Source organism: Chaetodon auriga, chromosome 18 (assembly GCF_051107435.1).
Source record: "Chaetodon auriga isolate fChaAug3 chromosome 18, fChaAug3.hap1, whole genome shotgun sequence".
NCBI classification, from domain to species: Eukaryota; Metazoa; Chordata; class Actinopteri; order Chaetodontiformes; family Chaetodontidae; genus Chaetodon; species Chaetodon auriga.
This window is the reverse complement of record NC_135091.1, coordinates 7,038,760-7,049,177: the sequence shown is the minus strand read 5'-3', so window position 1 is coordinate 7,049,177 and position 10,418 is coordinate 7,038,760. Positions and strand designations below refer to the sequence as shown.

General features: G+C 43.0%; 1 protein-coding gene across 1 annotated transcript; it reads left to right on the top strand.

Annotated features, from left to right (window-relative positions):
• The first annotated feature begins 986 nt into the window (after positions 1 to 986).
• Positions 987 to 9,700, top strand: nfkbie (nuclear factor of kappa light polypeptide gene enhancer in B-cells inhibitor, epsilon). The gene is made up of 6 exons (XM_076756145.1): positions 987 to 1,725; positions 5,066 to 5,168; positions 6,272 to 6,482; positions 6,647 to 6,735; positions 8,003 to 8,251; positions 8,809 to 9,700. The coding sequence occupies exons 1-6, from the start codon at positions 1,406 to 1,408 to the stop codon at positions 8,875 to 8,877; spliced, it is 1,041 nt and encodes a 346-aa protein (XP_076612260.1). The 5' UTR covers positions 987 to 1,405; the 3' UTR covers positions 8,878 to 9,700.
• Positions 9,701 to 10,418: the final 718 nt, after the last annotated feature.

Sequence of the window (10,418 nt, the reverse complement as noted above, 5' to 3'; positions counted from 1 at the left end):
TGGCTGCACAGGTTGAACATTTAGTTATTAAGCATATGCATTAAAATGACTTGGTCTATGCTATGTCAAAACAAAACAAAACAAAACAAAACACCATAATGGAAAATATTAAATACCCTGTCAAGTTTAATGGTCAACATCCAGTGACTTGGAATGTATTTATAAAGACTTGAATTTACCCCTTAAGGCTTAAAGAGTCATATCAGTGTGTTTTCAATTTTTAACTCAACCACAAATCATATATACTCCATATTTTTGTGAAACATTTTGACCAGATTTTTTGGCAAATTCACAATTTTTGCATGGTAATGCACTGCTTGACCTCATAACAATAATAACATAATAACGTTGGCAAACGTTCCTTTTTTGTGTTATTATTTTGATTTTTCATTTTCATTTCATTTTATTTAATCAGTTAATTGTTCATGTTGTTTAAAACTTTCCCTGCTCTGTCAGAAATAAAATCCTGGTGGGGGAATAATTTGATCAGAGCTGGGAGGTAATTTATCTGATTAAATTATTTATTTAATAAGATGTTTTGGTTTGGAATCAGTACACAAATTACTCATCAAGTTTTTAATCGTAGATTGTGAACTAAATTCCCCAAAAAATCAGAGGACATCACCTCAGTATCCTCAATGATGGGCCCTAAACTTAAGGAAGTGTCCCTGCTAATTGATTTTCTCACTGTACAGGAATGAGAGGCAATGACTGGCCACCGAAAATGTATTACTGTGTGTCTGCGTTGAAGTATTTTTTAGTAAATGTCCTAAATCGTTATAAAATAACTGTATGACTCCTTAAACACAGATCTGAACGCGACCCGTTTAAGCTGTGGTCGTCTGCTTAGTTTTATTTTGAAAATATCGCTTCCGCCTCCCCGTTTGACTGCTGGACCTTGACGCACTTCCAGTTGAAGTTTGCGTTCGTTCACGCGCACTGGGGATTCCCCCGCGTGACAAAAACAGCTTCGCCTTTCACATGTCAGCGCTTCCCCTTATCGCTTTTCACTGCTCATATGCTCTCCGCCTGGAGCTCATGCCGTTACCGGATATGTAGACGACTAGCAGCCGTTTTCGCCTCATTTCGCTCGTTTTTAACCCACTTCAGGCAGCCTGGAATGAGCGTAGAGTGTTTTAAAACTTTCTAAAATACCTGTAATCGATAAAAAGTGAAGGCCCGTCGCTGAGGTAACGTTTTATCGGTTAGTGGCATGAAACGCAGCGGCTCATTCCTCTGGTTTCACAAAGGAGCGGTGGTTTCCTCAGGTGTCAGAAGGCTATCCTCGGAGTCCGGTCTCATCACCGAGCACCGAGCGGCGACGACACGCAGTTTTAGCCTGTAAATCCACGGGGAAGGCGGGAGGGGGAAACCCAGCGGAGCCACCACCACCACCACCGCCACCATGGCGAGCGACGACTGTAGGAAAGATGACTTGCTGGAGGACAACCGCACAGACTCGGGCATCGACTCGTATCGCTCCATACTGAAGTCAGAGGAGCCCCGGGAGCCGAGCGCCGACCTCAGCGGGCCGAGGGACAAGTTCTCCACCGGGGAGGAGCGCCTGGACTCAGCCTACGGCTCCTCGTCCATCACGGTGGAGAGCCTGTCAGAAATAGTGGGGGACTGCACGCTTTCCATCGACCAGGAGGAGCAAGCACGCATCTCTGAACTCTCTGAACAGGAGGAGAACTTGCTCACAACTGTGACTGAAGACGGAGACACGTATGTTTCAGTTTGTTTTCTCAGTTTCTTGTGCAAAAGCGGGTCTTTGCTGAGCTTTCCTCGGGTCTTTGCTGAGCTTTCCCCGGGTCTTTGCTGAATGTCCAGCCGTTTGCATAGTCTGCAGTATCCCAGATTGAGCAAAGTTGGAAAATTAAGAATTTCTATTAGCTCTCATAAATACATTCACATAAATGTCCCTCCTCTGTCTCTTTGAGCGTAATTATGATGGATTTAATTACCGCTGCAATCACCACTGTCTGTCAGCACACAGGTGGTGTCTCCTTTTAACATCAGATGCTCTGATGGTTAGGACTGCAACCAATAATTACCCTGATCATCAATCACTCTGCTTGGTTTTTAAAGTGTCAGAAAATAATGAGAAGTCCAAAGATATTCAGTTCACAGCGATATGAAACAGAAAGCAGCAAATCCTCACAATTGAGAGGCTGAAACGGCAGATTTTGGAGCATTTTTCCCCTCAAAATGATTAAATGATTATAAAAATTAAAAAAAAAAAAAAAAAAAAAGTTCCTTGTTTGACTATTTGGCGATTGGCCGAAATGTTTGAGGTGGTGCAAGCAACAAATCAGATCTTTTTCCATCCCCCGGAGATGCTGAAGTTAAAACAACCATAAATGGCACTTCATGAAGTCAGTGAATGGTATTGAATTTGAGGCCCAGTCCCTCCCCGTGATGCTGGTTTTGAAGGGGATTTCATAGCGGTGTGATACTGCAGGCTTTAATGAACTTTGTCCTTGTCATGAATGTGGACGCCGTCTCTGTCAGAAAACAGAAGTGAAACAGAGAGGCCTGGACTTCCCCCCCATGCAGCACACACAAAGCACATGCTGTGAGGCAGCACTGTGGACGGCTTTTGATCCAAGAAACTTGTTGATCAGGATGGGACAGTGTGTGTGTGTGTGTGTTTTTTTTATTGGTGGATCCCACAAGTGCTGCTGTCTGTCTGTTTTTTTCCTACCAGACTAGACTAGAAATGTCAGTTACCTGTGAAGGTGGCTGTTAGCTGCTGTTCATTTCTCTGTTTGACTCAGTGAAACTGCAGCTTTTTGCACACAATCCAAGCACCTCAGCCTCCACACACAGCCTTATCAGCCCGTGTAGACCGTCTTGTGTGATCCACTCGTCTTGTGTTGCCTTGTCATCAGTCTGTTTTGACGTGAAAGCGGGCCCGCAAATGACAGCTGCAGCCGCCGGTGTAATCCACTGAGTGATGCAGTCACAGCCTCGCCGAGGTGTTGTTGTGTCTCTGACCTCTTTTCACTTCCGCTTGCTGATTGTTGGGGCCACATGGTTTCATCATCACGCCCCAACTATAGATACCTGGGATGGAAAAAAAAACACCTGACACACACCACACCGTGCTGCTCAGACTGTGAGAGAATCATGCAAACATTATTTTTTCCCCGAGGGATTTTTTTTAAAGTTCTTATTCATTCAAGTCTTACTCAAACCAGGAAGTCCCTTTCACACTAAGAGGCTTGCTCACAGGGTTGACTCGTTGAGGATATATCCATCAGGCTGTTTTTTGGTGGGGCAGGAAACACATTATCAGCGCACTTATCCTGATGCTGTGATAATGTATTGATTGATTCGTCACGTGTGTTTCTAATCAGAAAAGAATTTCCTTCTGTTTCAGCTTTTTTCCAGTTAGTTTAAGGATGTACATGGCTAAACACTGGTTCAGCTACTTTTAGGGCTGCAGCTGAGGATTAATCAGTTTCTTTGACATTTTCCCAGAGCCTGAAGCAAAATGCAGGCAGCTTATTTTGTGCAAAGAACAGCCCAAAACCTAAAGATATTCTGTTTCCTATCATTTTAAAATATAGAAAAGAAGCAAAGCTTCACATTTGCAAACCTGGAACCAACTAACATTTGTGGTTTTTGCAGGAAAAATGTCGATAAAAAAATAAAAAATTAATTTTCTGTCGACAAACTGAGTAGTCGTGCAGCTCTGGTTGCACTCAGTAATACTCTGCATGTGTGCCGCGTATGTCCAGTTCCTTCTTTTTCAGAAATATTTTGTCATGTCAGACTGATGTTGCAATAGTTGCAAGCAAATTGTAGAATTGTAGAAATATTGTTAGCTTTGGCAACGTGTCATGCTTGGGTCATATAGTGACTTTCATTTCAACCCAGAATATAATTTTTTTTTGCATCCCGGTCAAATCTTTAAAAGATTAACAGCAGCTGACTTTAAAAAATTAAAACAGGGATATTTGCATTCTTTTTAGAAAGTGAAACTCATTATTGTTGAATCCCAGTTATTTCGATTTTAATCTCTCTAAAAAAGACAAAGAATTGGTTCTGGCTGTGAAAACATGCAAATAAAATATGATGCAAGATGACAGAAATAGATTTTATTGCTCTACCAATTAAAAAGTATTACTTGTGCATACCTGTCTAATTGCAGATTGCAGGTATGCATGCATTTATTATTCTTCTGGGTAATGATTAAGTGAATTATATAATTACATTTAATTGTTTATGTCCTGATTATGTGTTCAGTATTTAATTTGACTTGCTCAAAGCAGACGGCTTAAAAAAAACAAAAACGTCAGTGCGGTGAGATTTTGTGGGGACGTGTGATCCCACACTGTCTGTCTCTGAATGGCCAAATGACATTTATTATGACATTTATTTTACTGAGCGACGTAACAGCTGTGACACACATTTCGCAGCACGCTCTATACTTCAGTGAAATAACTTCCTCAAGCCGTTCAGGGACTAGAAATCAGCTTCGGCACTCAAAATCGGAGAAATTTGAAGCAGCTTGAAGCTAAACTTTGATAAGAATCGCTTAATATCCACTTTGCAGCGGAGACCCTGTGTGTGTTGTTCTAGGTTAGTCTAAATTAAGCACTAATGCTCCGTTCCATTTCCTGCTTTTTGCACACACTTGTTTGCTACAACTTCCCACTCTGGTTTTGAGGTTAGTGTGTTTTGGTTTTGTTTTGTCATTTGCTTTAATTGTTTAAAGTAAAGCCTACAGCGCTGCACCTAGTGACGGCCGGTTTTAACACGCCCCTCGAATTTAACAGCCTGCTATACCGTCTTTTCTAGAAAAAACTGTGTGTTGCTCAATACCCCAGCCACAAAATCATATCCCTCAGCCCACTTAATGTAACATTTCGAGGCAACCTCTCGAGATGAATACTGAGGAAAATTGTGAGGCAACATCTTGTTGAAATGCAGTCTCTCTCTTTTTTTTTTTTTTTCTCCACTACGTCGCTCTGCTGCTTTTTCGAGTGGCGATTGCTCAATGTGACAGAACGTAAGTATTATGGATAAAGATGTTTATTTCCCTTTGCCACTCCTGCAGAATCCTGCACTTAGCGATCATCCATGAAGACGAATTCATCGCTCAGCAGTTGATACAGCTGTTCCCAAAAGAAGTCCTGGACATCCAAAACAACTTATACCAGGTGAGTGCAACAGGAGTGTTTCCGCAACAGCAGCACTGCAGCTTCGACTGGAATTTTTCAGCCATGAGTGACTTCCTCTTAATCAGAATCTTGATTGTGGAAACTGGCCTTATTTATGTCTCTGTACTTCCAGAGAACTGTTGTTCCTCTTTATTTGCAGTCCGTCCTCTCTCAGGGACGTCACTGTGGGTGGTTCCAGTGTTAGCTCATAAGGGACTTTGAATGGAAACTCCCCTCCTCTACCTCCTGTAGAAATAGAACCACAGGGAGCTGTGGAGTGCATCCTTGTGTGGATGTGGGTGGAGGAGTTGTTCCAGTCCTTCAAGATGTCAGACCCGAGTCTTGTTGGTGCAGAAACCGAAGTGAAGACAGAGAACTGTCAAAAGGAAACATCTGCAGTCAAGACTCAGCACTTCACACGGTGACTCAGTTAGACCTGAGTTCACTTTGGTTGCTTTATTTCCTCTGTAGTCATTCCAAGACCTCACATTTCGACACATTATCATTTAAGGTTTTTAAAAGACAATTCGCCCTCAGAAATCTGCACACTGACTAAGAGAGCAGTTGATGATAACGCGTTTTTGTGCCATTCTTGCAGTTTTATTGTGTGCCGCACAGATGCAGTGAAGTCTCGCAACAGATAGCGACGATGAATGAAATTAAATTAAAACCATCCTAGATAACAGGCCGAGGTATCAAATTCTACACCCACAGCAGCCTCAGTAGATGAGAATGCAGTGTAACCACAACGCTTGTTTGTTTTGGATAGAAGGTGCAACTCTCACTTTCTCAGCTGGAGTCGCTCTCTGTTGGTCTCTTTGTTCACACGAACTGTATCACCAACAGCTGAATGCAGCAGGTACAGGCCTGTTCTATGGGGGTTGTTCAAAGGAATTCTGGGAAATGCATGAAAACGGTGACTGGAGTAGAAAAGGCAGGGTTCAAGAACAATGGCAACAGTAAAATCGACTGAATGAGGGCTGCAACAAACTGTTACTTTCATTATCGAATAATTGACCTCATTAAAAGAATCTGGCATGTGTCGCTTCTGGTGAGTAAATGATGCGGTTTTGAATGCATCCTTTGTCTTTGTTGACCCTCAGAGCCCTTTGCACCTGGCCACCTACCTGAACCTGACCGATGTGGTGAAGGGCCTGGTGGAGAAAGGGGCCAGCCTGGAGCTGCAGGACCAGGACGGGAACACAGCGCTCCACGTGGCCTGTCAGCACGGGCAGACAGAGTGCGCCACCGAGATGACCAGAGAGGTTTCCGCCAGCGAGCTGGCGCCCGTCCTGGAGACCCAGAACTGGAGAGGTGAGGGAAAAGATTAGAGGTATTTTTATGTTTCTGCTTCATCTGTGGGATCATCTAGGATCATAATAGTAACTGCTGCTTGCAGATTTGCACAATCTGTAGTTGAGCTCTGACCTCAAAATGAGCGCCATGTTCCACCTCTCAAACAAGATGTGTGCTTGCAGGTCTTGCCTGTCTTCACTTGGCTGCACTCAACAGGCAACATCAGATAATGAAGCTCCTGACGAAAAAGGGAGCCGACCTGAATATCCAGGTTAGTCTGGGAAATGACTGGTACTTTACTGCATCGTGTGGATTATTATAGTTTTTAATACAACCCCGATTCCAAAAACACTGGGACGCTGTGTGAAACATAAATAAAACAATGCGATAGAAGACATTATATTTAATGTTTGACCTCATCAGCTTCATGGATGGTTGTAAATATCTGCTTATTCGGAATTTGATGCAGCAACATGTTTCAAACAAGTTGGGACAGGAGCAGCTAAAGACTGGGAAAGATGTGGAACGCTCCAAAAGCACCTGCATGGAACATTCCACAGGTAAACAGGTTGATTGGTAACAGGTGAAAGGCTCAGTCATTCACAAGCGAGGTTGGAGAGAGCTTCACCACTTTGTGAACACATGACTGTAAAATATTACAACATGGACTCAGGAACACTTTGTTAAACTGTCGTCTGTAAACAGTTTGTTTGCAAGTGACTGCATTCTGTTTTTATTTATGTTTTGCACAGAGAGAATTGGGGTTGTAACAAGACTTTACTTGACTGGAGGCTCCACAGCAAATCCTGCATCTTACAGAATAGAAAGTAGAGGATTTTATGTCCCTTTAAATAGCTTCAAATGTTCCCTGATTTCAAATAGTAAACCTCTACCTGCAGCCAGCTGACCCCGACCTGCCACTCATGATATTTCAGATACACATCACAGATTGTCTCCCCCAACATTAGTTTGGAAGAAAGAGTGAAGGAGAGGAAGAGAAAACACTGCAGTTTGTCTGTATATAATCAAACGGAATTAGTCTCTGAGTAGGGTTGCCCTGCAGTATCCTTCACTTGATCCAGGAATGTTCCAGTATTTATAATCACACTTATCCCTTTCAAAGTGTGTTTACTGCTCCTGGCCTTATGTTGTGTTCCTGTCTATAAATCTGCTGCACCTGTGCAACGCTGATAGTGATATGAGCTGAGCTCAGGGCTTTCTGCAGGAATCATGGAGACATAATTAGATTTGAGATATGATTAGGCTGGGCTGGCAAGCCTCTCTTAACTTTCTATTGATGGAAGGGAACATGGTAGTCAGTCCAGAAACTACCCCGGACATTCCTCTCAGTTTAAATCAGCGGCCCAACATGTCACTCTGCCTCACATCCGGTGTATTATTATTCCTTTTCTTCAAAGCTTGCAGAACGAAAAGTGTCAAACAAATTATTAAAATTAAATGTCCCTACTTTATGCTATCATCCCGTTTGTGCGGCTCTCGAATGTCTCATTACTATTTTGCATCCACACACCTCGCAGGAAGGAACCAGCGGCAAAACAGCTCTTCATCTGGCCGTTGAGCTGCACGACATCACGTCAGTGGAGCTGCTGCTCAGCCGGGGAGCCAACATGGACGCGGCCATGTTCAACGGCTGCACGCCCCTGCATCTCGCCGTGGGGAGGCAGGATGCAGATATCGCCAACCTCCTCTGCCAGTCTGGCGCGGACACAATGCTGCGAAACATGGAGGATGAAACGGCGCTGGATTTGGCCGACGGCAATGATGATGTAAGTTACGGTGACTGACCGTCACAGGTACATCAGTGGAAACTGCTGTGATGAACAAAAACATGTGAGAGAGCCACACTGCTGCGCTGAGTGACACTGAGTCAATCCTACACACACCATCCTCCCCCCATGAATACTCCCATCTATTGTGTATTCATCCGCAGGTGAAAATAGTCCCCAACAAATGTCACTATTAACTGCTGTTTGAGTATCATTTGCTGAAAATTACAATGTCCAGCTGTTTCAGGAAGTTACTGAGACTTTTTAGGAAATGTTGTGGAGTCAGTAGAAAGAAATGGGTTTGGGACTGAGTGACACAAGCAAGGTAGATAAGTCAGAAAGAGTGAAAGATGGGCTAACACCTCGTTGGTTTGGGTCTTTTCCTGAGATTTACAACAAGAAAAACATCGATTAACGCCGTTCTTACCCTTAAAGTTCCCACTCTTGATGAATTACTGTGTGCTATTTGTGTGTTTTTCCTACCATCTGGCGAGCACAGCATTGCCAGTTACAGAGGGCATCAGTAAAATTTGACCTTTTGCATCCGTCTCTTTCAGATCCTGGCTCTATTTCCTTTTGATGACATCCACATCTCCGGGAGGTCAGTGGTCGGTATGAAGTTTTGAGCTGAATCACAGGCTGAACAACAATCTTTAAATCGTCTGGAGCCTCACTGCGGCATGAACCTTTGATCTAAATTTGAGCTGAAATTTTGTAGTACATTCTGATTTGATCTGTATTTATCCATTATCTAGACAAATATCAATCTCACTCGCCTCTGTCAAAGAGAACGATTCTGCTTAACTTAACACTGATCTGTGTCTGAGTCACCGGCTCGGTTACTTTGCTTCTTTTCGCTTGCCTCTGGAGGGGCCGCAACAAAAGCCACCTCAATGTGAGTGCTGTCAACATGTCCAGTGTCAATAAGAAATCCTACCTCTTTATCATGTCAAACTGATTTTAATGGCTAGAAATGGAACATTCAGATTGCTTTGATTCATAGTTTCTCGGACGTTATCATGCGATGGCGGCGTTTGTATTGTGACGTGCTAATATCTCTGAAAATGTGCCCTTTCATTGGAGCCACAGAAAGACTTTTTGGGAAAAGCAACCAGAGGCAAAATTAATGCTCCATTTAATAAACGTAAAACTAAGTGTGTGTCCCAAAGAGACTTGCAATCCTTCAAAGACAAACTAATCCCAGCCCTGCTGTTCAAAAACGTAGAAATGACGAAGAAATGACGTAGAAATGTCATAGAAATGTCATGCATAACACAAAAGCAGCTTCATCTTTTTGATTTTTTTCGGTTAGCTGCTTCGTGTTGTGATACAGTTTTCTCTATTTATCTCCTCTTATCTACTCTGCAGTAAACTGGCTTGTAATTACACTGCTCTGTCTAGTTAATATCAGCAATTCTTTTATTTTGTAATAAAATGGAAACAAACTCACTGTGTGTTGTGCTCTTTTCTGGCTGGAGGGGATCTGCGGGGAATTTTAGCCTGAGATGTGTGCGATATATGTGCACACCCAAAGGAAAGATAATCAGCTTACTTTCTGTTCTGCTCTGCTGGCTTCAGGTTTGTCAGTGGGCTTCAGAAATATACAATCATATCGTTCAGACATGCAAACAGGGGCAGCAGAAGCAGCATGGATTTTATATGCCATTTGAAAGTGAAAGAAGATGTGAGGTGTTGATGAGCCTTTGCAGACTTTCTTTTAGCTCACCTGTAAGAATCGCTTTCCCTTATGCAGAAACAGTAAATCACTGTTGTGATTTGTGCGACGCAGCCTATCATACATTTAAAAGGTAAACTGTAATGAGCAGACTTCACGACAAAGCTCTTTCCCAGTTCTTTGTTTCCTGTCAGCTGCTTTTCGAAGGTGTATCTTTTGCATTCCTGTAAGTGGTTTCTTCCTGGTGTCTCCCTGTAATACAAAGACAGCGGAGCGGCTGGAAATTCCACTCAGCTGTACCTCTTACATAAGTGCCATATTCAGGTTCACAAACTGAACTTACTATGGTGACAGCGTCCAAACAGACAAACCTCTGTGGTCAACAGCTAGAACAGCCAGTTATGAAACAATATCTACTTCCCCATTGAGCCTATGGCGTGAAGCTGGTTGTGTTATATACAGTGGAGGTCGTGGTGGTGCCGCCATAGGTTG

Coding starts and splice junctions, on each gene's coding strand:
- nfkbie (XM_076756145.1), top strand. CDS start 1,406: ATGGCGAGCGACGACTGTAGGAAAGATGACTTGCTGGAGGACAACCGC. Junction 1,726..5,065: donor GTGACTGAAGACGGAGACAC/GTATGTTTCAGT, acceptor CCACTCCTGCAG/AATCCTGCACTTAGCGATCA. Junction 5,169..6,271: donor TCCAAAACAACTTATACCAG/GTGAGTGCAACA, acceptor GTTGACCCTCAG/AGCCCTTTGCACCTGGCCAC.